The sequence below is a fragment of the Rousettus aegyptiacus genome, unplaced genomic scaffold (assembly GCF_014176215.1).
Source record: "Rousettus aegyptiacus isolate mRouAeg1 unplaced genomic scaffold, mRouAeg1.p scaffold_m13_p_3, whole genome shotgun sequence".
NCBI lineage: Eukaryota > Metazoa > Chordata > Mammalia > Chiroptera > Pteropodidae > Rousettus > Rousettus aegyptiacus.
The window spans coordinates 36,194,276-36,221,172 of NW_023416306.1; the positions used below are offsets into that span (position 1 = coordinate 36,194,276).

The window sequence follows — 26,897 nt, forward strand, 5'->3', positions numbered from 1 at the left end:
ATAGCTCATAAGAGCCCACTGAGCATATCTCCTCCATATTTTGCATTCTGTGATGCCACGTTAGTAGTGTGAAATCATAGTGGAAATGCAGAAATTGGCAAATGCTGAAAGTCAGGACTCGCCCCTTCCAACCCCAAGAGCTGGTAGAATTTTTAAAACTCTCTATCGATGGTCTTATCTTTCTATTCCATATTTAAAATAACAGGCTGAACCTATGAATTGGTTTGCACAAACCCGAGTAACCTTTATTAATAAAAAAATAACAATTTGAAGTTTTCTATATGTAATCCAAATATGCATATTTTTATAGTTAACTTCCTTTTAGTATAGCATTGAGATGTTGCTATGAAGTATAGAATATACCTATTTTCAGCTGGCATTGATGGGATTTTGTCCTTCCAGTAATTATTGCATCCAATCAACACTATTTTAGCTACTAATTTATTCTGAAAGCTTCAGTATATTTTAGGTTTGTGAGTTTATAAGACTAAGTCTTTCCTTTTAAGCCTTGCTGAAAGGGTTAATTCAGCTTCCTATTCCAGTTCACAACTGTTCTTCTCCTTGCCTTTTCCCTCCACACACACAATGAAGAGATAGACCATCAATAAAATTCAAGCTTCTATTATGGGATATGAAGCAATAACATTTTAAATAGCACCTTAGAGACCTGAAGGAGTTAATACACCTTTCGGTAGTGCCTACTTTTCAGCTATGGAGTATTTTGGACCCTGAAAGCCTGGATGATTATTTATTAAAAGGAAGAGAAGGGTCCAGTTGGAGGGAAAACCTCATTCACGAAGCAAGAAAGGATATGCTTACAAATGACATTTGAAAATAAGATGACCAGAAACCTTTCAGTACAATCAGGGGATTTGAATTTCATCTACACCTAATTATATGGCAAAATAAAATATAAGATGATTCCAGAATCAAAGAGACAAACCATCTTAAAAAGCTATTTTCTGGATGGAACCCAGTAAGACCACCTATTGATAAATCTGATATTCATTAATTCAGAGCAGGAAGAAAAAGAAAGAATTTTCATTATACCCACCAACTAGGATATTTTCAATCACAATGTTGATAATTTTCTGGGAACTCTGATACCTTTTAGAGTTCTAAGGATTATTTTGTATGTTAATCAAGATTCCTCTGTTTACAAGTGTGACTGATTATATTTTCTAAAAATGTCCACACTGATATATATTCCAGCCACATGTTCTCATATTGCGATGGTGACATTTCTTCATCAAGAAATGGGGTCCTTTTGAAAATGGATGGATATTTGTACCTGCCTCCACCTCCACAAATAGGATGAGGTGGAAATAACACTGCATGCCTTCAGAGGCTAGGTCACAAAATGCAATATGGCGTCCCTCTCTCCTTGGGACCTTTGAAGCTCTGAGACTCCAGGTGAGAATCCATCTACATTGAAGCCACCAGGATGAAAAGACCACAGAGAAATTTCCATAGGGACCCAACTCTGCCGGCCCCTAGCTGCTCAATTCTTCCAGCCCAGGTACCAGGCACACGTGAATAAGAGTTCAGACAATTTCAGCTCCTGGCCTTCGAACTGCCCCAGCTGAAACCAAGTTGGGGCAGAAATAAACCATCCATGCTAAGCCTCACTAAGTATGCAATTTGTAAGCAAAATAAATGTTCTTGTTTTAAGCCGTTAAATTTTGAGGTGATATGGTACATAGCCATTGTAGTTGGAATAGCAAGAAATGGAAGCCCTTCAAGCTAGTCTTATCAAAATAGTAGAGGTTAGAGTATAAAGGTTCAAGAATACCTAATGATGACCCAGAAGGTAAGGTGAAGCTGGGTCCCATGATGGGTCGAACAGGAACAAAATCAGAAAACCAGCAGAAGCCAATCAGCTACTTTGCTCCAGTGTCGTATTTTTTTTTCTCCTTCTGTCCTCTTCTCTGGTCTCTTCACAGCCCTCACCTCTGTCTCAGCACAAACTTCCCGGTCTCTTCAGTCAGAGAGTTCGTATGTTCCTAGTTTGAGACCAGCCCACACAGTAGCACTCTTTCGTTCCAGTGATCAATTCCTAGGAGAAAGGATATAACGGGCAGGCCTTGAGTCAGATGTCTGCTTCTGGTCCAGTCAGTCAACACAGGAAAGGGCCTCATTGTACCAAATGGCTGCTACTCCCACTCCCCAACTTCCTGTGGGAATTCTTAGAAGGCCGGTTCAGAGGCTTCCGAACATAACAATATACCTAAAATAATTCTTGAATGTTAGAAGCCATTTGGATGTTTTTATGTGTACATAAGATTCTACCATAGACTCCTCTTTAAATTGCCTATTATTTTCAAGTATGCTTCCACAGATGTATACTCACCTCATTCACATTGTGATTATTTGAAAGCGTGCTTCTGGATCTCTATAACAACAAAGGAAGTAGATTGGATTGCTGTGACCTCAAGGAGACTGATCTCAATGATTAATTTTTCATTCTTATTTTCTGAGATCTATCTTCTAATGTGAACTTGACTCCTTATTTTACTACCTTTTAGCTGGTAGGGACTCTGGGCAATTGAGACAACTAGAGTTCACAGAGGCACTAAAGGAAACTGAGGATTCTTGATGAACTTTGATAATTGTCCCTTTGCTAACTAATCTATGGTAGTAGAAGTCAGGATAGAGCCTACCCTGGGGGAAGGGGACACTGGACAGGGTCCCTTGGACACTAGTAACGTTTTGTTTCTTATTTTGGGGGGTAGACGCGTAGATTTCTAGTTTGTGAAGATTCATAAAGCTGTACACATAAGATATGTATATCTTTCTGCATGCATGATATCCTTCAAAATGTTTCAAAATATTTTACTCGTTTAAGACATTGTTCAAACTAGCCGCACTATATATATGTTTGGGTGCAAACTTCATTGTAACATTTCTTCAGGATGCTACATACACATACCTCTTATTGAAAATTAAGTTCTTAAAATACTCAATTTGAGGGACAGTAGAGAGGTAAATGGCTCGAGTCAGTGTCCAAGTTCCAGTCCTACCAATGTAGATTTATGACTTTAGGGAACTTACTCAACCTCAGCTTCTTTATCTATAAAATAGAAATATTAAAAATACTTATGAGACGGAGGACTAGGCAGCATACAGAGGATTTTTAGGGTAGTGAAATAACTCTGTGTATAATAATATAATGGTAGACACATGCCATTATACATCTCTCCAAACCCATAGAATTACACCACCTCGAGGGAACCCTAATATAAACTAGAGACTGTGTGTGATTATGATATGTCAATATAGGTTCAATTGTAATAAACGTACCACTCTGGCGATGGACGTTGATAATGTGGGGAGGCTATGCATGTGTGGGGGCCGGGGTATATGGGAAATTTCTGTACCTTGGCCTCGATTTTACTCTGAACCTAAAAGTGCTCTAAAACATGAACTTAAAAAAAAAAAAATACATACCTCATAGGAATGTTGTGAGAATTAAAGAGAAATAATGTATATAAAGTGCCTGGAACAGGGCCCAGCCCACAGTAAATATTTACTATTAACTATTATTATTACGTGACTAGACTATTTCAAAATAAAAGGAGACAGCACCTTTATTTCTACTTTTTACTATTTCATCCACTCCAACTCAAAAGATCCTACTGTAATTCAGCACACATTGATTGAATGCCTCTACGTGCCAGGTACAGGCAAAGCGGATACTTACAGCATATTTCTGGCAGTTCTGAGTCCCCCCACTACAGAGACCAGAACCCTGGGCGGATCTCTATGCTGGCAGCATTCCCTGAAAGATTCTGTGGTTCATTTCTTCCCTAGTTCATTGCTGATGCTGTTCTAAGTTTTACATTTTTCAGCCTCGAGCCAGTGAGAACAGGGGCAAATCCTCCGGCTGGTTTTCCCTAAGAGAAATCTGGCAAGGTAGGAAGGTGAAGCAGGGTGGATTTGCTGCTGTGTTTGTGTTTTGCTCTGGTGGTTGCCTCAGTGCCAGCAGACTTTACCTACATTGAAACACCCTGTGTAGTCTTTTGTTAACACCACTATTATTTTAAGTAAACATAAGGAGGTGGGACAAAAGAAAATGGCTATTAATCAGAACTTCAGTCCCAGAGCAGCATTCTTCACAATGAGGTGCCTTTAGAACCATCCAAGCTGAACAGTTGTTTGGAGGCCATTTGTAACCAAGGCAATCTGCAGTGGACAGGAGCAAAAATGATTAGTTACCTCCTTCAGAATTCACGGTCACCATCATCTCGAGTAACTCCTATTCTGCAGCTCAAATCTGGCACTGTAGCAGCGGATGAGCTGAGAAACCACTGAAATGGAATTGGTGAGAAATGTAGGGGAAATAGTGCTTCTAATTAGGCAAGCCTAAAGCTCTAACAATTGTCAAAAACAAAAATGAAAACAAAACCCTGAAGTAGTGTTTTATGTAGAGTTGTAGTAAGATTAAATGAATTAATATCCATAAAAACAGTTAAACCAGGGTCAGGTATGTATTAACCATCCAATAAATGTTAGCTATTATTATTATCAAATTGAAATATTGACAAATCATAATTATGATGCAACATCATTATATTATATTGTTTTCTAGTTGCATACCACAAAACCACCATATAGGCAAAAATCAGCCAGTCCTTTTGCTTTGTTATTATGAGATCCAAGATAAAACACCCTGGGCTGACTAAAGTCAGTGATGACAGAAGTGATGTTCCAGGGTTCTATTTTGCCAGTCATCCTACTTCTATGAATACCTTCTATGAAAATTTTCAGAGAGGCTCACTGCAGCATTATTTACATGGTGAAAAACTGCCCAGAGGCTATAGGTACAATAATCTGAGAATGATTAAAGTTAGGGAACAGCAATACTACAAATACTATGCAGCCATTAAGAGGGGTACTTTTGAAGAATTTTTAATTACTAAGAAATGCTCATGAAATAAACGTAGCTATAAAAGCAGGCTTCAAACTTTGTATGAGGGGACCACATTTGGTAACTATGTACCCACATTTGTAGAGGAAAACAAAACTAGGGAAATGCAACAAATGTTAGCAGTGGGGTTTCTGAAGTTGGAAGGTTTTATGTATGCATGGTTTTTGTTTACACTTTTAAATATTTTTTAGTGTCCCCATGGTTTTATACATGAGCACAAATTATTTTCATATTTGGGGAAAACATTAAGTCATGAAACCAAAACATTTAATAAAGAATCTTTCAGAAGACACACAGTGGACTAAAAGGACCTGAACCCATGTTTCCTAAACACCTAGTTGTTTTAGCCCCAAACAACGCCACATAAGAGAGACAGTGTTACTACTCTTCAATTTATCTTTGCGTTGGAAGAAAAAGCTATGAGAAACCTCTGGTTTGAAAAAATGAGAGATGTATGGGCGCAATGGGGAGGATAGCAAGGGCCTCTGAAGGTATTAGGCTATAATTTGGCATGGACTAATACAACCATTTGTTTTCACAACATTGGATAGAAACATCCTTGGCTCACAGCAAAATGGACAAGTGCCATCTATCAGCTCTTCTGGAAGAAGTTAAAACAAAATTCTGTGGTTAAAAGAAAAAGAATACTAATGCAAACAGGACATGAGACAAGTCCAAATAGAAAAGTATCAGAATTCTCGAATTCCCAAGCCTCTACCACAGAACCCTACTAATAAACCTCCTTTTCTGAGTCCTACACCTAAGGAAAGATCACTAAAACGAGCCCAAATCTGAAAGGGCTTGCAAAACATCAGAAAATGCTGGTTTAAATTGCAGGCCACCACACACCATTCAAGTGGGGGCCCAGGTACTACCCTCTACCTGGGGGTCTTTCCCTTTCAGCTGTGTGCTCAAGAGAGGGGGCCTTGTAGGAGCCGCGCTTTGGCCTAGAGGCAAGATTAATAAAATTAGGATTATTTATGATGCAGGAGTGATTTAATAATATTTTTCAAGAACCTGAAGGATTTATGTAGAGGAACTGCTGTTTTAGTAACTAAATCCTGTTGGATGGACTCCAAGATAAACCAGACTTGTCTGGCATCCGCCCTGGGCCCCTTCACTTCTTCCAGTTTCTCTTGGCAAATATCTCTTCTGCTTACTGGAGGGCGATGGTCAAGGAGATGACCTTCCTGCCTGCTTTATCTACCCTCATTCCCACCTCAAAATCTCTCTCAGCTGCTCTCTTTGTTCCCTCAAATCTCAAAGGAAGAATCGAGAGGGGAGGGAAGAAACATTTATTGAATATCTTCTACAAACCAGGAGCTGGCAGATACATTACCTCATTTAATTCCCTGATGTTTTGTAAGCCCACCAACACCTTGCGAGGTAGGCATAATTATCCCTATTTTGCTTGTTAGAGGGTAGAGGAAATTTATTCTTTTAGCAGTTGTTACAATTCCTCCTGAGGACAGAACCATCTTTGTGGTAAAAGGCCTTATCAGCCTCTTTGGGCTAAGGGTGGGGGACAGAGGGGAGCTATGAGGAAATATGTGGAAGGGGGTGTTGTGGGCTCCTCGCTCAGAGACACAGAAGCAAGGGGAGAGCAGGAGGGTTAGAAAAAGTTTGTGTAGGGTACCATATACTTACTTCACTCTCAAAAGTCTAACTCTTCAAATCTCCAATAAATTTACTAAACTCACAAAATGCTTGTTGAAGGAGAATTTTCTGAATGGGCTTGCTGGCGTAGGGTGAAACAGAAGTCCCATGTGTTTCACCTGAGATGGTGACAGGTGGTACCATAAGGAAATTAATGTTTTCCACACTTGACATCTGAGTTATCCAAAGGATGCAGGGGACTGAGGCTCAGAGAAATTAATCAACTTTACTAAGATCATACAGCAGTGATGTATAACATACATCACTAGCACAGACAGAATTGAACCCAAGATGAGGCTGAAAAAGGCAGGTAGAGGCTGTTTATCTGCAACGTCCACTGTTTTTACTCTATGCCACATGCTGTACTCAGAACGTTTTCTGCCGAGACCTACTCTTCCCATCGTAGTAATAGTAGTGACTATTGAGTGCCTACTAATTGCATGTATTAGCTCGTCAGTCCATCCAACATCACTAAATATTTGAGAGTATAATTACATAGATTTTAGGATGTGGGAACTGTTGCTTAGAGAAGTTAGAGCACTAGCTCAAGGTCTTATTGCTATAAACTGTGAAACTTGCATTTGAACCAGACTGTGGTGTTCTCTATCATTTTATCCCTTCCCACCTCTTTCAGAAACGATTCCCCTAATTATTCCATTTAATTAACCCCTTCTCTCCCTGCAGCGCCCTAGGAGGTACCCTGAGATGGAAACTGGTGAGGCTTGTAGAGGTCATGCAACACTGAACACAAAAGATGCTCTGGTGGGCTCAGATCAAAGTCACTGTCACAGCTCAGGCTAATAGTGTAACTCGGGAGGTTGGCAAACCTTTTTTCTCTCAGGGGCCAGACAATGTTTTCGGCTTTATGGGCCATATGGTCTCCGATGCCAACTCCTTAACTCTGCTGTTGTAACATGAAAGCAAACATCGACATAAATGAATGGGCACGGCTGTGTTCCAACAGGACTCTATCTATGAACACTCAAATTTTAACTGCATATAATTTTTGTATGTCATGAAATATTCTTCTTCTTTTTATTCCCCCCTTCCCCCAACTATTTAAAAAGGTAAAAACCATTCTTATGTGAAAGGTACATAAAACCAGAGGCAGGCTGGATTTGGCCCGTATGTCATAGCTTGCTGACCCCTAATTTTACTAAATTCTCCCTCCTTTTGAGATCTCCATCCACCTGCGCCTGCATTAGGCTTTGATCCCTCCTTCCTCTTGCCTGTAAAACCACACAGGTTCAGTTCCTGAGCCTCTGTCTGTCGCTCTCTCATGAGGAGCACTCCTCCAATCCTACAGTTTCTCCTGCTGAACCAGAGGAAAAGCAGTTGTCTGCTGCCCCTGAAAGAGGCAACCAAAAAAATAAAAAGAAAATAAGACTGATGGATCTGCCATTACTTGGATGACCTGGTGAAGCTAAGCCCCAGGACAGGTTAAAGGAAGGTCACCCTAAGGCTATAACAAGGCTTGGGAACGATATGCTTCAAATACATAGACTGAACATCTAAAAAGATATCTCTAGGAAGGGTGGAGAAGACATTGCTAAGAATTTTGAGTCAAGGAAAGAACCCTGGAGCCCAAAATGTGAATGCCTTTCTCATCCAGGAGAACATGACCAGAGGACAAGAGATAGCAGGACAGGCGAAGGACAGGAATGCAACTCAGCCTAGGGCCAGTAGACAGCTTAGATCTAGACCAAGAGAGAAGACTAAATCACACTAAGAAACAACTGAGAATAATAACTGCTCACATAGTAACCATCTGCTATGTGATAAGGCACTATATGATGAGTTTTTACATGTTACTTTATTTAACCTTTTCAATACTCTGGTAAAACAGGACTTTAAAAAATCTCCCTGCATTTATTTAAAGAAAAAAAAAATTTATCGTGCATCATCTATGTAGCAGAAACTACGCTGAATGCTAAAGATAGGTAAGTAAGCAAAAACATACCTTGTACCTGATTTCATGGAGATTGTAGTCAAGGGTAGGAATCAGTAAATTTTTTCTGTAAAGGAACAGATTGTAAATATTTTAGGTTTTATGGGTCATAAATCTCTGCTACTTATTGCACAAAAGTAGCCCTGATAAGATACTATGTAAATAAATGGATGGGGGTGTGTTTGAATAAAGCTTTATTTACAAAATAGTCTGCAGGCCAAAGCTGGCTATAGTTTGCTGACCCCTGGTCTAGTAGCAGAGATAAACATTAAGCAAATAATTACACAAATAATAATCATGAAGTGCTATCAAATAAAAGTTCCTGGTACTACACAAGCCTGTAACAGGAGGGATTTTACTTATTCAGGAAGATGAGAGATTTCCTAGAGGGACTGGGCAATAGATCTAAATGCAGTATTACTGGAAGAAGGAGGCAAAACTATTTCATACAGAAGAATGAGTGTGTGCAAAGGCCCTGGGGTAGAAGGGAGCCTGTCAAACACAAAATTGAAAGGCTTATATAGTTGGAGCAGAAAGAGTGAGAATCAGTGGATATAAGATGAGGCTGAAAAAGGCAGGTAGAGGCAAGACAATTTAAGATCATGTGCCTCTTGTTAGGAAATTAAGTCTCTATTTAAATATAGAAACTATGGCACTAGTAGTTAAGTAACATGCTCAAGGCTGTATAGTTAGTAAAAAATGGAGCCAGAAACCTAGTCTGTTTACTTCCAGACCCAACTTTTGTGCTTTCTTTGTTCACTTTTGTTTTATGTTTGCTTAATATCTTTACAAATTTCCCTTTATGAAACTGCAAAACCTCTCAACTAAACTAAAAGGGAATTTTGTCTATACCTAGGCTAGGAGGCTAGCAAGGCCCTGACGTGAGCTAAAAACCAAAGTAAACCCATTAGAGAAGTCATGGTTATAGAGAAGGAAGTACAACCATTAGGGATAGCTGTACTCTCTAGTCTCTTTTCATCTCTGATGTCCCCTTTTATGGAATGGACCTTTATTGTTCTTTATACTCTGTCAAGTAAGCCTTCAGAATATTGTTAAACTCCTTAAACCCCCTCTGATATTCTTCTTGATCTAGCCTCTGTCTATCTCCCTCAAGCTCTGTCATCATTATCTTATTTGCCACGCTCCTCTTTGAGAAAACTGGATGATTTAATATTCCATAAAACTCCACATCCCCTCCTCAATTGCGTATAGTTCCTTCTGCTAGAGGAACCCATGCCTAGCCCTTCCCTTTTGTCTGGACACCTTCCTTCCCTTAAGAATCAATTCAGGAATTACTTCTTAGGCCTCCAGTTCTATAGGAAGCCTTCCAGGCCTCTTTCCAACCTACTTCGTGAACACTACATTCCTCCTCTGTACTCACACAGTTCCCTGTGTTAACGGCTATCATCCTAACTACTGTTTGTGGCCAGGCTCCCCCACTGGACTCTAAGCATGTGAGTTCAGTGATAGCAAAGAACTTTCTGATAGGCATTTAGTGTTTTCTACGTTTTATACATAGAGGTTAACTTAACTCCACTCTCCATATGGAGGTGAACTTGTTTACCTGACTCTTAATCCTCTTGTTTCCACTTCTTAATTATCCTCATAATTCTCTGTTAGAATTCCTAGAATCAGCAATTCTCAAAGTGGGGTCCCTGGTTCCAACGGCATCAGCATCACCCAGAAATTTGCTGGAAATGCAAATTCTCAAGCCTTCCTCCACCTCTGTAATCAAAAACCCTAGGGGGTGGAGTCTGGCAATCTGTCTTTTTCATAAGCTCTTTGGTGATTCTGATGTGCACTGAAGTTTGAGAGCTGTGTTTTATAGAAAGTTATTGCTTATTAAACTGTTGATTCCCTGAGAATGGTACTCAGTTATTTTCAACCTGGAAAAGAAAAAGAGTATTGAGGAAACAACAAAACTTTTATTAGTCTGGATCTTTAGAAAAGGAATTTTCTGACTTGACATTTCAAATATGTGACTGGTTTAGAGAAATTTGAAAAAGAAGCCTGGTTCTCCTCTATCTGTCTCCGTCTGGCTTGGTTATTTTTGCTGAAGAGCAGGTATCTGGACAAGATAATCTCACCAGGTACTTTTCAGGCTTCAGGTTCCCTGCTTCTAGTGTGTGTATTCTATACACTAAGATAGAAATACAAGTCAGGGAGCAGGGCATTATTGCTAGGGGACTTTGGGCTTTCAACCCACAAGGAAGTATATGCTTTTTTTTCCCTCCTAAGGTGAGTCTTTGCCAGACTATACTAATAAAAGAGATGACCAGGACCTTTTGAGAAAGGTAATTGTTTGTTTTTAGGTCATAAAAATGAATCCTTGCTTTGTTTTCAAAGGAACATGCTCTTCAGGCAATCTCTACAAAATGAATGACAAGTAGGTGAGGTCCAAGATTAGAAAGATAAAAACTTCATTTGTTGATTCTTGGCCTAGAGATGAAACAATGGGACAAAGGAGTGGCTTGTTGGTATAAGTTCTATAAAGCACAATAATATTCGTCTTGTAAACAGAAGAAAATAGGAGAGGCTTAATGAGATAAATTACACCAAGTCACCACATCAGGGATTAAATATTCTGATAAAGCAAACACTAAAAGGTCCAAAAGAAAGGATAAAGGAAAGAGTGATAACTTCAGATTTAGAAAACAATGGCCCCTTCTATCTAGGGTGCTGTCTGACAAGAAGAGCTTTCAGAGGCTGACTAAGCTGACTGTGCGCACCCATTAAAATTCCACTTTTCATCCAAAAAAAAAAAAAAAAAACAACCCATTGCCCTATACTAAAACCAAGGGCAGACAAAGCCAACACATTCTTTTCTTTCTTATTCTTTTTTTCCCCTTTACATTTGCAAAACAATCCACTTTGCAATATAAGTCTGTGAAGGGAATAAAAGAGTTCACAAGTTTCTAACTCTATTTGCATTCTCTAGCTTTGCTGGCCTGACTTCCAAAGTGTGAATTGGCAGCTGTTCTCGGGCTCAGGGGAAAACAGCCAACTTATCAATGTTTAAGATTGCCCACGTACCTGTGTGAACAGCAACTTTTTCATAACCAGTTTTATGAGAACACTGAACAACTGAAGTATATAGTGCTCACATTTGTGGTATTTAAACTAATAATGTTGCTAGGTCAATATTATATATTGGTATAGTTGCCTTTATTAAAGTATACATCTATAACTATAAAGAAATAGAACTTTTTCAAAACTTAGAATGGGTAAACTCTCACTGGCTCACACGTCCATAAACTTCGTCAATGGTGATAAGAACAAAGTTGCAAAAAGCCAGTGAGCCTTTAAGAAACAGTGGAATAATAATAATAAATAATAAAAATAACCAGGCTACTAGATCCAGCTTTAGGTCAAGAACTAACAATACTGCTACTAGAGAGGACTCCCTTTGTGCTTTTCAGGAACATCCTTCCTGTCGACGGTGCCCTAGGTGTTTTCAAATTGTGAATGATAGGGTGCACAGAAGCCTATTTTAGGCTCTTTCGGTATTGGAAAGAAAAATTCCCAACATTAAAGTTCTCCACGCACAACCAACACCATCCCCACCACCTTTCTCCAAAAACATCTTCTACACTCAACCCAAAAGGATGATGGAAATGAAGATACTTCATTCCTAGAAAAGAATTTTCCAATTCTTGCCCAGTGTAATTGTGGACCATCCAGTCCATGCCGGTTCTAATGCCCACTAATGTATTATGTGAATACACCCCACTGAAAAAGTGGGGTGTATTTCCAAGGATTTGTTTGAAGACATTAGATAACAGCTGACAGACTGCAAATTTTAAATATGCTTCCCATTTGACATGGAAGGAATGTTATGGAGTGAAATTTAAGAGCAACTAAGTACCGCCTTTTCCTTGTTCATTATTCCTTCCTTTTCTCCCCTCCTCCAACTCTGCTCACTGCACTGTTCACAACATAAAGATAGGCTTTGTTCAATCTTCCCAAAAAGAACTTTTCCTTAAATGGTTGCAGTAGGGGAGGGGAATTATTGTGATGTAAAAGCTGGTAGAATTTGGTCTATGTATAAAGCAGCTAAGCATATTATATTTTATAATTATGAAGTTTTCTGTTTGTTTATTTTAAACCTAATCTGAGAAGCTAAGATTGGTTACTTGATGGTTCAATTTCTCCCTACTGGAAAAAGCCAAATCTAGAGAGAAAAATCTCTTCTTTTCCTCTCACTCTCTCATAAATGAAGGTTTTCGATTTTGAATTTTTTTTTTTTTGTCTTTCTAAAGTAGGCTTGATTTCAAACTAAGGATTTCAAATGAAGAAAGACACATGGAAGAGGTCCTAAAGAGTCTCTCAGCAGTATTCAGTATTGTTGAATTTAAAGATAATTGAGTTTGACTTCCACCACGTAACAGCAACCCACAGCCATTAGGATTCTTATTTAGCCAGGGCTCATCAATTTTCACTATTCCTTACTCACGGATTGGAGACCTTGGACATTGCTAATAAGATAGATGATGTGAAAGGAAAGTCTCAGGGAGGAAAGTGGAAGTTCCAGTTCAAAAATAATCCTATACCAGATTGCTTTCCTAAAAAGAGTTCAGTTAATATCTAATCGACATCCTAATTTCTATATGTGTTTCTCAAGGTCTTTCCAATGCACAACTTCACATTCATTGGGTGAGATGGCATGACATTCCAGAAGAGCATGTTTGAGACCTAATTCCATTAACCTCGCGTAGCTTAGCCCCATTTTTTCCCCTTATTATATTATCTAAATGGGCAACCCAGGGCAGTTAGCCACCAAAACTGGTGTATATTGTTCATTATTTATTTTCCTACCTCTCCCTCCCCAAACTGTATTTCACTTCCAAAAGCATGTGTACCAGTGTTGTGTTTTTCTTATCAAGTAGCCTGTGAATGGACATGGGTGGGAAGACATTCAAGGTCTGTCGCTTGGCCTTTCCCTGAGATCCATTTACCTTGCCCCTGGGAAACACCATGATGATATGTTTCTTGGGCCTGAGTATTGGGCCATGATAGGACTCAAGTTCCATAGAACACACTTTTTGAATCCTGCTGCAGTCTGATTTTCCAGGATGAATAGTAAGGGATGATACTTCCCCAGCTCCTCCTGGTGACCTAGGGAAGGGCCTTTAACAAGCCCCAGGCAAAAAAAGGAAAGGGATGGAGGCTGTCAGGGCCAACCACTGGGTTAAGTACTATACTATGTTATCTCGGCTAATCTCTTCCAATCTAGGCAACCATGTTGAGAGACATGCTATTCTGATTTTGTAGGTGAGGAAACTGAGGCCCAGAGAGAAGTGGTTTGCCCAAGGTCTTATTATAGTAGGAGGCAGACAGGAATTCCATTTCAGGATCCTGAGCTTAGTGACCTTCTGCCAAAATCATTCTAGGCTTGGAGGGAGGTGTTTAAGGGATGCCTTGGGATGTGAGGAATGGAATAGGGGTGCAGAAAGGGGAGGGGTGAAAAGGCAGAAAAGGGGTAGCAGAGGAGGGAGTGACAAAAGAATTATTCAGGAAATTGTCTGAAGAGTTCTGAATCCTGATTTGGAACTTAGACTGTAACTTCATTTAAGGCAGGATTTTGATTTATCAAAAGTGTAAAAGAAAGAACGATTTGTCCTACCATTGTTGAGTAGACTGGTGTTGCTGTTTTTCATGAATATGGTTTGGGGGTTAATGACTTTTCATAATAATAAAATTTAAAAACTCTGTGATGGTTCGTTTTATGTGTTAACATGACTGGGCAAAGGGATGCCCGGAGAGCTGGTAAATCATCTCTGGGTGTGCCTGTGAGAGTGTTTCTGGTTAGTATTGGATTCAGTAGACTGAGTAAAGATCATCCTCACCAATGCAGGGGGGTCATCCAATCCATTGCAGCGCCCCGGCCTCCCCCACCCCCACCCCAGATAAACACAAAGGAGGAGGAAAGACGAACTCTCTTCTCTTCTGGGGCTGGTGCATCAAGCTCCTGGTTCTCCTGCCTTCACATCATTCTGGGACTTAACGGAAGTTGCCCTTCTGTTTTCAGGCCTTCGGACTTTGACTAGATTAGACCACTGGCTTTCCTGGTTTTCCAGCTTGCAGATGGCAGCTTATAGGACTTGGTGGCCTCCATAACTGCATGAGCCAATTCTTACAAGTCTCTATCTCCTATTCTGTCTCTCTGGAGAAAAGAGCATATATTTTAAAATTGTGTGTTGCAGCTTGTGTATGTGACCTGTGTGCGTGTGTGAAAGAAAGAGTACTGAACTAGGAATTTTTAAACTTTAGTATGGTTCAGTTGACGTTGAGGGCTTTGGAGGACAGAAACCAATCCATTTACATTCAAGAAGTCAAATGTTTCCCAACACGTTATGGAAACCCAGACTACATGTCTACTGTTGCCAGGACACCCCAAACCATATTAATCACAGAACTATATATGGTCCCCTTGTTTATTTTTATATTTTTTAATGTTATCATTGGTGAAGTTAGAAATTAGGATAGTTGCTTTGCTGTCCTAGACAAAATTAATACTTTCATTCTCCTGATTCCTCTGCTTTAGCTGGCTACTGAGCCCATCTTTTTCTGCTGAACTGCAATTTGAGGTATGGGCTGAGTGCTGCCAGAAAGCACACAACTGAAAGCGGTTGCATTTCTCTGCTGGCAGACACAATTCAAGAGCCCTGAGGCGGCTGTTAGCTCTGTTTACAGGAATATAAATTCTTAAACTATCAATCTCACCTCAAAAGTACCAAAAGAAATCTATCCTACCAAGCTTGTGGGTAAAATACATATAAATGTTTTCCTATTAGTAGATCAGCGAAGGAAGTGATCTAGTGAGAGCAGAGTGAGAAATGAATGGCCTCGTGAAGGGTAACTGAGTGAGTATTCAGCTCTGGCTAGTGGCTGCTGGTGAGCTCTCTGGAGTGCCAGGGTTCAAAACCCAGCTAGCACATGTTACTCTGGGAAAGGACTGCACCTCAGGTTTCTTGTCAGTAAAACAGTACTTGCTTAATAGAATGCTCACATTTAGGAAATGAATAGGATGAAACTCCACTCTAAAACTCATGCAAGACAAAAAAAAAAGGGGTGGTGGTGGTGGGGGGATACTATTGACTTAAAAAAATTAGTATCATACACATAATATAAAATTTATCATCTTAGTGCATAGTTCAGTGTCTTGGGTACATTCACAGTGTGGTACTATTGCCACCATAGAACTCTTTCCTTCTTGCAAAACTGAAACTCCGCATCTGTTGAGCAATAATTCCCATCCCTCCCTCTCCCCAACTCCAGCAACCTCTCTCTATTCTTTCTACCTTCTATCTCTGAATTTGACTACTCCAAGTACCTCATATAATGGGAATCACACAGTATTTGCCTTTTTGTGTCTGGCTTTATTTTACTTAGCATCATGCCCTCCAGGTTTGTCCATGTTGTAGCATGCGTCAGAACTTCCTTCCTTTTTAAGGCCATTGACTTTTTAACTTATCAAAAATTTTTTTTTTACTTTTCAGAAATTAAACATGTAGGTATGATGACACCTCCCTCTCTCCAGCAAAGGCAAATAACTTCTTGAAACACTCTCCAGATTTACCGGAAGATATCTGTCTCCATAGAAGTGCTAATAGGAAAACTAGTTTTCTTAAGAAAGGTATTATTCCCAAGGCTGGCTGTTTACATTAATCAACATTTCTCTAATACTTGTCAGTGTTTTGTAACACTTTTTCAAGTGCCAACTGTAGCTTGCCAGTTCTTCTGAAGTGTAGAAGCTGCAAATGGGGGAAACCAGAACGATAACTCTGTCCCCTTGGGGTTTTTTCTGTCATGGGAAGCAGTTATTTTAAACATTTTCATTATACATAATCATTGCTTATGCGGATGGTGGCTAGAAATATTGGACAGACTGATTAGTCACTATGCGAAAAGTCCTGGTTTCCCTGTATTTTCACATTTGTCTCCCTTTACAGTGCTCAAGTTTTCCATCAGAAGTTGTGGGTTTAATCTCTTCACATGCAAACTAGAATCTGCTTACCATTGTCACAAAACTTTTTCCTTTCAATAAACATAATGGTGATAGGAAAAACAAAAAACATGCTAAATAGTTACCATTAAAAAAAATGGGTGCGGCATTCCAACTGTCAACTCTCAGATTCTGCCTTGTCACTTTTCAGGGCTTTTCTGGAAAATCATTTATTAGCATATTATAAGCATGTGCCTCTGTGATTCTAGATGAGCATAATATCATCATCCAAGAATTAGTGCTATTTTCATTTTTTTTTTTGCAAGATTAATATTTAAAGCTAGCACACAGAGCGATAACCTGTTTCAGCATTATATTTGAATATTCAGGAAATTTTCAAATCAAACTAATAAATTTCGCTGCTAGCAAAAGTGATGAAAAAGCCAGCAGAATGATTCTTTATAATGGGAATTAAGAAATTAACATAAAATTTATTTGCTACTCACTATTCTAGTCTTATAGTAGATTTTCTGATTCTGAGCTTGATAGCCTACAAAAGGATGCATTAAAGGATTGCTAATGTAATGCCCTAATTTATTTAAAGATTTCCATTTTATATTTATTAACTAATGGATATTGAAGACTGCAGAAGAAATGAACAAAAATAAAATATCTTAAACAATAAAATAAAAGAACTAAAAGATCCAGAGCAAAAACATCAGGCAATACTTTGGTTATTAGTATGATAGCTTTTCCATGATCTGAAAATCACCCCTTTCTTTCATATTTTTTATACTAAAAACATTAGAAGCCAATCTTTTAACCCCAAAGGGAATTTCCAATTAACATGAGGAAAACGATGTAGACAATGAACCTAAAATTATTTTCCCAAACTTTTTATCATGAAAAAATTAAAACATATGGAAAAGTCGAAAGTACAGTAAAATGAGTAACTGCAGACTTTATCCCTGAATTCTTAAATGTTGAATTTTTGCCAAATTTGCTTTTTCTTGCTTGGCACAACACTATTTGCAGTCACAGACATTTGAAGTTGCATGCTTCCTTTTGCATCTTCTCAGAAGAATATCCTCCTATACAACCACAATATTCTCACACCAAAAAATTAACCACATTCCAAAATTACCTAATATCTAGTACACATTAAAACTGCCCAAGAATGTCTTTCATAATTGCTGTTTTTGTTTTGAACCAGGAGCCAATAAAGATTCATATATTGCATTTTCTTCATATCTTTGTTTTTAGGGAATGGTCCTTCCACTTTCTACCCACTCTTATAACACTGACTTTTTAAAGAGCCCAGGCCAGTTGTCTTGTGGAATGTCCCAACATTCTGTATTTGTCATCTGACTTGTTTGTCTAGGCCCAGACTTGCCATTCTAGAATTCGTGGAGGTACCTGGAATGTTTACTTGCCTTCTAGCCCCACCATTCTGTATTTATGTCATTTGACTTGTTCATCTAGGTTTAAACTTGCCATTCTAGAGTCCATGGAGGTATCTGGAGTATTTACTTGCCTTCTAGACCCTTTTTCATCCCCAGAGATCACCTGCCTTCATCACTGAACACCAAGAGATCACAGATTAGCTGAACTCAAGCTTTAACCCTTCAAAGAAATTGCTACCTTCAGGAAGAAAAGTTATTTAAATGATACCGCCAAAGCAAAACCTTTTAAGATTAAAGGAAAGGTGTCTCAGCTGATTCCCCAGCAAGCCCAGAGCCTCTAGCAAGGTGGGTCAATGCAAAGAGCAGTAAGGGGCTAAGGTCTGTTCTTCTTATGTGAATACGCAGGAAGAAGCATCAAAGGTGCGCTTCCTTTAACTACTTTTTTCTTTTGTCTACCAAATAATCTTCTGCTCTGTCGAGCTAAATGCTAACCTGAGAGAATAAAAAGAGTGTATTATCCCAATTTTTATCAGACTTTACAATGGGTTTAGGGTGGCACTGGGTGGCTAACTTCACTGAGACCCATTATTATGGTTTGAGCTTTAAGGGAGTATCTGATTTTGCCTCAATATAAGTCCTTGCTTTTCAAGGGCATCTCTCTAAGTGGACTTGGAAAGCTGTGGTAAGAGAGGCCCTCTGCTTGAACTAAGGAAAACTAAGGAGTCTATTCTTTTGGTGTGAAAATCCCAAATCAGTCTACATTCACACATGCGCACAAAATGTAAACAGGCCTAGAATGGGCACTGATATACAGAACATGCTATGATGGCATTTATATCTGCTCTTCTATAATGGCCTATAAACACTGGCTGTTTTGGCTTGATACCTCTCTAGAAATACAGGCTTAAACAAAAGTTTGATCCCAGTAGAGGTGGTGTTCTTTTGCAGGCTAAGTGTTTTTAAAAACGTGATTGGCCAGCTAAGATGTTTATCTGCCTGGTGCCTCGAATTTTTAAACAGTTTATTTGAAGGCCGAGTGAATGGGTAATCTCTTACAAGTTTGGGGGCTTTAACAAGGTAAACAAACAGGGTGAGCTGTGAAAGTAAATACTGCATTTCCTCCCAGGCTCATCCTTGGCTCCAAAATTCCCCTTCCTCACTCCTTTCACTAAGCCCGAGCCCTCCCCTTCCCAAGTTTGGTCTCTTGTACCCTGTAAAAGTACTGAAATTGCAAAGGAGACATTTTTAATTACAAGTACTACAGTAATGAATTCAAGTACACTCGTTTATCATAAAGGGCTTTCCCATCTGTCTCTAAAGTATACTTAAAAAGGCTGTGTATTTGATAACATTAGCACCAAGCATCTTCTACATGTTAATGTTCAGCATTTTAGATGTTCACTACCCCTATCCCCAAAGACAGCACGGTGGCGGTTCCAGAAAGAGCACATTTATCTGTGTGTTTGGGAGTGCCTGTGTGGTCTCTTTCTAATTTATTTGAACTCCAGTCTTCAGGGATAGCACGGCAATCCCCGTAGGCAAAGGGAGATTAGGGATCAGGGTTGTCTGCTTCTCCCCACCCTGACAGAAAATAGAAAACAACTTCCCCGAGTCCCACAAGTTTTTCTGGCCACTGTACAAATTGTTCTTGAGCATGGAGGGTTTCCAAAAGCCCTAATTAGCAACTCGCAGCAAACATTTCTTTGCATTAGCTAATGATCCAGCTACACTTGTAAGCAAACAGAACCAACATATCTAATCAATGCTGAAAAACCAACCAAATGCCTATTAAACATCTGGATGTAATTTTCTAGTTAGAACAAAATGAAAACATGTGCAGGTTCCTTTGATCTGCATCTTAACAAAAAAAATTGTTGATATAAAAGCATACTGGTCAGTCAATGTGTCATTTTCATAAAGTCTGCTCGTTTCTCTTCAAATGCTCCCAGTTTAATTTAGTTGGTTTCCTGCAATCTCTAATTTTACCATATTGTGTGAAACCACAAGAGATTCTTTGGATGTGATTTTATTTGAGGTTTTACTGCTGCATGGATCTGCTACTGATTTTTTTCTTCTTCCCTGCTTTCTCTCCTCCAGCCCCCATCCTGTCCTTTTCTTTGGTAAAGGGGTAGGAGGGAAAGGTTATAAAGCAATGCTAGGAAAATTCCTTCTGGACCCTGTATTCTTAGATTTAAGAAACTCTCAGTTAAAAAGAGTCAAATGAGGAAATGTATAAGCAGTAACTCACAGTTAAAAGGAAAATGACAAAACTGATCTTTTAAAAAATGGCATGATTATTATTTCAAATAAAAAAGTAATAGATTTAAAAGAAGATGCATAATTTTTATGGCCAGCAGACATAACTTTTCCTATTGTATCTAGTACCTATACTACACATCGCAGCTAGTTTTTGCAATTACTTATGCTACTGGTGAGCTGCAAATTTGATAATCAGCAACAAATGAATGAAAATACACCCATATACACATCAGTGATAAAATAAACAATCTGACAATGCTTTTGTTTCTTTTGCACAGGATACAAAGGGCACATTTTTTCAGAGAACTTTCCATGGAAGCTGAACACTTAATATTATTTCATGTAAAAACATCATCAACATATGACTATGTTAAAGGTAAAGAAGATTATGTTTAACAGGCTTTAAATAGAATACCAAAATTACAGATTTCATGAGTAGGACTATTTTCTTTTAAACAGGCTGTAGGCAATCTACACATATATTATTTATTTAAAACATAAGATTAAAGCTATTTGATTGTTTAAACACCATCATTTGTAATGCAGTTTGATGAGAGTTTTGTAGTATAATTATTACAGGATGACAATCACAGAGAAAATATGACCTTGAAAAGGGGCCCAGCCTTCTTTCTCCCTTTCTCAAGGAGGATGCGCTGCACTAGAAAGAAGCCAATGAAAACCCACCATCTTTATGCACACAATTAAAAGCCTTCCAATTTTAAAATCATTATACTTTTTCTCCAATTACTACATTATAAGGAAATCAGAAGGCCTGGTGTTTCAAACTTTATTGGTAAAGAAGCACTGGTTAAAAGAGAATTTTCAATTTTTACCCATGGCAAGCTGGGAGATACAGCGAGTAGGCATGTTTGCTGTACACAGCTATACTAGAGATTTAAAGACAATGTGTTAGACCTAATTTTGAAGGGGATGTAAAGGGGAGAGTAGAAGAGAAGTAGCAACACTTTTGTTCCTGTTTCAAAACATACCTTTTTAATTTCTCTGTTTAAACTTAATTACCAGACTGTGCCAGTAAAACAAAGTGAACCTTGGGAAAGCTAAGGAGAAATTTCAGTGGCCCCAGTTGTGCCAGCATGTACAGGCATATCTGTGACATCCAAGCACCTTCTACATAGTCCTGGAGCTGATTATGGGATGCACTGACCACAGACTGACAAACTTAGCCCAATCACTAGATGAAGATTTCAAGGCACACAGGTTGCCAAAGGACAAAGCTTAGTTGCCCATGGAGCATATGATTTCAAGAAGTCCTGTATGTGGAGCAAGCCTGCTCTCTCATCATCAAACTTAAATAAGAAAAGAGGGGCAGTGCTTCCTTTCTTTCCGTTCTCCATTTTAGCAAAATGAATACAAATCCCTTCCTAACCCTACTTAATAAGAACACTGCAAAGCCACAATGCCAAACTTGTTTAAGAATTTACCATGGTCTTGCACAGACTGGCTAAAATCGCTCCTTTAATTTTTTATGTATAATTGATATTTGGGATTGATGCAATTAGAGACAATTCAATATACATATTTAAAAACAACTCTAACGGTGAAATGTATTATCTAAAACGATTCTTTTAAAATTTTAACATAAAGATCGCTTTTAAAGCAAATCTTTGAATAAAATGTATTTCTGTTTAAGTAAATACTTTTCCGTAAGTTTCTTGAAAGTAAAATAATGGGACCCTGGAGTTATTTGTAATAAAACTTGGTTAGTATGTTCAAATGTAACATGAATGCTTGTCAAAGACATGTTTTTCTAATGGAAGAATTCACTATTTGGCTAAAACAGCAATACGCACTTAACAGTCGTGTGGAATAGCTCCACTGAACTGTTCTTTAAACAAAATATAAATACAGCAATATTGAAATTTTTCTGCTGTGCAGTGTATTTAGAGAAGCAGACAAAAACTGGAAATGTATACAGTATGCCCTGTTTACTGAAAATCTCAAAATTTCTTTTAAGTCAGGTTCCACCTCATAATAATTAAGCCACGTCATTCACCCAACGCTTCCCATTTAGATCTTTACACAGCTCAGCCCTGGGATACCACCCAAACTATGGGTATAAGGTGGGCAGGATACGTTTCTCAGGTCTCAATGCTGTTTTATCCCATTGTTGCTCTGTTTCCAGGAATTACAGATTCGCGGTCATGTTGCTGAGAGGCCCCTAAAACTCTCAGCAGCCCCCCACCCCTCAACGTAGTGAAGACGGGACTTTTAAGGCAAGGACTCTAGATACCCAGCCGCGGGGCAAAGCATCGCATCTGCGTCTAGAACACGCGTGCCTTACTCTGGTATTTTGGGTATACTTCCCGCCAAACGAAGGCAGGCCGACCTTTTTGCAAAGTGATTTGAAATCCAATAAAAACCAAATCCTACCATCTTGGGTGCAAAGGGGGCGTAGGCATTAAATGACTAGTCTTATGAAGCTGGTGTACATACGCCAGCTAATGCGTTGCCCACTTATGCACTGTCCACCAAGTGCACAGTCCACTCTTCGAGCATCTGTGAATAGGCAGCCCGAGAAAAACAAACCTCAGAGAAATTTTTGAATGTGACCTCACTTTCAAAAGAGTGGCATCAAACAAGCGGCCAGCACCGAAAGATGCGTTTGGCTCCAACTACCAAAAAGCCTCTCCCCCTATAAGATACTATGCGGTTAGTCTTTCAGTTACTTTCATTGAGATCGCAAGATTTTCATCAAAAGGATAAGTGAACAAGTGGCAAGATTTTTACAAACTCGAGCCCCTCGATTCCACCGCTGCACGCTAGCGGGTCTCCTCTGCTCGCGCGCTCCCGCGCGCTCCCTCGCTAGCCCCACGTTACTTTGATTGACAGCCCGGCCCCGCCGCTCTCCTTCCCACCGACCTTCCCATCCACATTGCCAATCTCCGCGTCTCGCCGCTTCCCATTGGCTGGCTTCGGCGTCCCGCGGCTTCTCCAGGAACAGTTCCTCACGGAGCCCGGGAGGACGCGGCTGGATGAGGAGAGGTGGGAGGGGTGGGAGGAGAGACGGGAGAGACAGCGGAGATGGAAGCAAGTGGGGTGGGAGAAGAGGGAGCCTGGGAGGGGGCCGGTGCGTCCAGGGCTGCGCCACCATAGGCTCCGGGGCGGTGTCGCGTCAGCACCCCACGTTGGGCACGACGCACTCGATTGGCTGACGCTGGCCTCCTGCTCCTCCTCCCAACCGCCCCGGCCCACGTCGCCCGCCCGCTCCTTGCTCGCGCCCCCCGCCCGCCCGCGCGGGGCTGGGCGGGGCCCGCGCTGGTTAGCTCCGGAGTGTGAAACCGCGTGTTAATGTAACCGGCGCGAGAGGCGCGGGCGGCGGCGGCAGAGGCAAGAGCGGCGGCTGCAGAGCAGCAGCAGCACCGGCGGGTTCCTTGTGCCCCGCGTCCTCGAGGCAGCCTACCGCACCACCCGACCCCTTCACGGCCGGGCGGGACCCGTGCCCGCAACCCGGACCTCCGCCGGCCGCCGCTACCGCGTCTACTCCGGACTCGCCCGCGGAGTTTGCCGGCCGTGGAGAGAGGCCGAGAACAGCACTCCTGTTGTCGCCACCATCTCGTGGATGTCGTACCCCGGGTCGTGAGAGAACTTTGCAGCGGGCTGGAGCGCCCTTTACGTAAAGGCAGACGAAGGGAAGGGAAGAAAGAGGACCGAGGAAGGGGCTCAGAAGAAGGGTCCAAAGCAGTCGGGCCGGTTGTGCGGAGCGAGTGTTCACCGGGCGCAGTGCCCGTATGCGCCCCGGCCTCGAGGAGCAGCGGGCAATTGCTGGACTGCTCTCCGCGGAGTAGCCGGGTCGGGCCTGGAGGGTTTGTGCAACCGCGTAGAACACTGAGCGCCGCTCACACGGGGCGTGCCGAGCCGCTTCCCGGCGCGCCCTCCGCACTTTCCCCGCCTCGCCGTCATCCCGCGCGCAGCCGGGGCTGAGGCTGCGGAGCGCCGGGCGCGGAGCCTTCACCGCTACCGGGACCTCGCTCCTCTTCGCCTTTCGGGGGCCCGCGAACGGTCGGCCGAAGGCGCTGCTCGGACCCGCGGGGGTCGGCTCCAAACATCACCAGGTTTGTTTGTGTGAGGTTAGCCGGGGACGCTGTGCCACCTGCACCTCACCAGCCGCCGGCGCCGCGGGGAAAACCCGGAGAGGAGGCGGGCCGGGAGAAGTGCAAAGGAAAGCAGCCCGCCTGGATTTGTTTGCCCGGGACGGTTGCCGCGCACGCGGATCGCTTACGGGAGCGGGCCGGAGTCACCGCGCCCCCATTCCCCGCCCAGGCGGCCTAGGCCCGCGGGTTGGATAACAGCGCGGCGTCGCGGAGGTTCTTGGTGCAGCCGGGCCTGGGGTGACCGGCAATGTGGCCCTGAACGCGGGAGCCCACACTGGCGGGAGCAGGAGTAGCCGGGCGCCGAGTGGCCCGTGCGCCCCGCCGAGCGCGCCTGCGTGGTGGCCGCAGGGTCCCCAGCGCGCCCCGCTTCTGCTTGGTTTCCCAGCTTAATTTTCCTCGGCGGGATTAAAGTTGGAAATTGAGCGGAGAATTGACTTGCCCGGGAACAGAGCCGCGGCCGCCGCCAGAGCGATGTTCCCGCAGAGCCGGCACCCGGTGAGGCGCGGCTGGGGGGCAGGGTTGTGGTGGTGGTGGTGGTGGGGAGGTGCACTTCCATGCCCTAGGGAGGCGGGTGGCTGCTACATTCTGGCGGACCCCCTGGTCTGCGGAGGTGCAATGCTGGGAGGTCCGGGGCCCTGCCCTCCTGGGGCGGGCAGTGGGCTGAAACTCCCAATTGCCCCCCTTCCTCCTGGGTTCTCCTGCTTGTCGTCTAGACAGGGCGGGCGGGGGCGCCCGGAGAGGCTGGGGTGTCGCTCCCGCAGCCACATCCTTCCGCTTCCCCCGGGCGGGTAGCCCCCGCCCCCCCCCCCCCCCGCGCTCCGCTTTGTTTCTGGTTTCGCCTATTTGCATGTCAATGCAGCCCCCGTTCCGGCGCGCCTGAAGGTGGCCCCGGCGACTCTGGGAACCGGGAGCGTAAGGGGTTGTTTTTCTCCTTTGGTCCCTGGAGTCCTTATCGCTCCCGTGGGGGAGGGGGCGGCGACGACGACAATCTGGCCTGGCCCTTCCTGGCCGCCGGGGGCCTCTTTCCCTCCAGCGCAGTGACCCAGGCGCACTTATTGCGCGCGACCCGCCCTGGTAACTGGAAGAGAAACCGAGTCTCTAGAAGGCGGGGGTCAGAGGAGGGGGTCCTTTTTCTCCCTCCCCAAAGTGAAGCGCAAACTCGAGTTCAGCACTGTTTTCCGCCACTTCTAACTTTATATTTTGTTTATGTTCCACCCACTTTTTTGTTCTTTGACTTACTGCTTTAACCATTCGCCCGCATCCCTGTTCCCCGGTCCCTCTCGCTGATCGCCCCAAGACGCCGCACCAGGCTGCAGGCCAGCCCTTCAAGTTCACTATTCCGGAGTCTCTGGACCGCATTAAAGAGGAATTTCAGTTCCTGCAGGCGCAGTATCACAGGTGCGTGTCCGGCCGCGCCGGGAGAGTGGTTGCCCGAGCTGCCCCGTGCCTCCCCGTGCCCCTCGTGCCCTGCCCTTTGGTGGCGGCGGCAGCGGCTGTACTTAGTACTTGCGTCCAGGCGGTGGCGTGTGGAGTCGCAGTTAAGACCTGTCATTCACGTTACCCCCTTTCCTGGCTCTTCCCGGGCCGCCTCTTGTCTCCTCCTCCTCCCATTGTTTCCCTTTTGCCCGTTTGCTGCTGTTCCAGGGAGTCTATTTTCGTGTATTTACGAGTTACATGAGAACCGTCAATATTTGCACTTCATTTATTTGTTTTTGCAACAGGCTGAACTAAAACCTGGGTTTAGTCGATGCCCCAGCCCTGGAGTGCGGGTTTTTTGGGAGGCAAAACCAGTGTCGAAATCGCTGTTTGCAGTGCTAGAGAATTGGGTTGTCTGAGGCAAAGTCCACTCTGGAAAGCTAGATGCTTTTAGCTGTGCCCTTCTTTGGTGGTGATGAAGGGGAATGTATGTATGCAGGGGAGCTCACCTGCTTTGGCATCATTCTGGGTCGGTTTGGGTAGGACAAGGAGTTGGAGTCATTTATATCTATCTTAGCTTTAGCGTCTTCAAAAGATGTGTAAATGAAAACTATTCGTAAAGCACCCCATCCACAGGGGACCTTCCAGAAATGTTAGTTTTTTTTTTTCTCTTGTTCCTATGAAGTCTTAGCCGATTAGAGCTAAGAAATAACTGTAATGACAGTTTTATTTTTGTCCTGCTTGGGAAAAAGCACACAGTTGCTGGGATGTAAATTTTTTTATTAAGTCAGAGCCTTTCTGATTATTGACCTTTTGTCTACTTGAAGATAATAATCTCTAGAGCTTGAGGCATACCTGCCCCCACAGTGTTTACCAAGCTGGGAGGACTTCAACCCACTTCATTGCAGTAGTTGCTGGACATATTTTGACAGGGGTTTGAAAACCAAAGGTTTTAAAAGGGACCAACAATTGTAGAAGTAAGTTTACAGGTACAGTGATCAAATCTAGAGACCGAATTGGCAAAAATTAGTACAGCTTATGTCTGAGATTGAAGACTATGTAAAGGGCAGATTTTCGTGAAGTTCAGAGAAGCCAAACTTTGATGCAGAGAAGTAGGAGTGAACAGATGACCATGAGGAGGAATTAGTCTGGGTAGATCAGAGGTTTTGACAGAATTTTTTATTCTTGGCATTTGACCAGGTATGCACCAAGAAGAAAAGTAGTAGCTGAA

The 26,897-nt window shown here is 42.2% G+C and overlaps 2 protein-coding genes across 14 annotated transcripts in view; one reads left to right on the forward strand and one right to left on the reverse strand.

The window, feature by feature from the left end:
- Positions 1-219: 219 nt before the first annotated feature.
- Positions 220-24,205, reverse strand: LOC107517663. The gene is made up of 4 exons (XM_036239516.1): positions 24,118-24,205; positions 23,019-23,955; positions 8,544-8,598; positions 220-2,056 (listed from the first exon to the last, which is right to left on the reverse strand). Exons 1-2 carry the CDS (start codon positions 24,203-24,205, stop codon positions 23,105-23,107), a joined length of 939 nt encoding a protein of 312 aa, XP_036095409.1. The 3' UTR covers positions 220-2,056; positions 8,544-8,598; positions 23,019-23,104.
- Positions 23,447-26,897, forward strand: part of TLE1 (TLE family member 1, transcriptional corepressor) — an 82,028-nt gene continuing 78,577 nt past the window's right edge. For 3 of the 13 annotated variants that reach the window (XM_036238451.1, XM_016158642.2, XM_036238452.1), the window contains exons 1-2: positions 23,503-24,745; positions 25,548-25,648. In XM_036238451.1, coding sequence (XP_036094344.1) covers positions 24,722-24,745; positions 25,548-25,648 — 125 coding nt within the window. In that variant the 5' untranslated portion in view covers positions 23,503-24,721. Of the gene's footprint in view, positions 24,746-25,547; positions 25,649-26,897 lie in introns of all 13 variants that reach the window. The other 10 variants (XM_016158638.2, XM_016158640.2, XM_016158647.2 and 7 more) reach the window with 8 other exon arrangements.

Bases quoted from the DNA above. Each gene is read 5' to 3' on its own strand.
- LOC107517663 (XM_036239516.1), bottom strand. From the start codon at position 24,205: ATGTTTGGAGCCGACCCCCGCGGGTCCGAGCAGCGCCTTCGGCCGACC. The intron at 23,956-24,117 runs GTAGCGGTGAAG...CAAACCCTCCAG, and splicing joins CGAAGAGGAGCGAGGTCCCG to GCCCGACCCGGCTACTCCGC.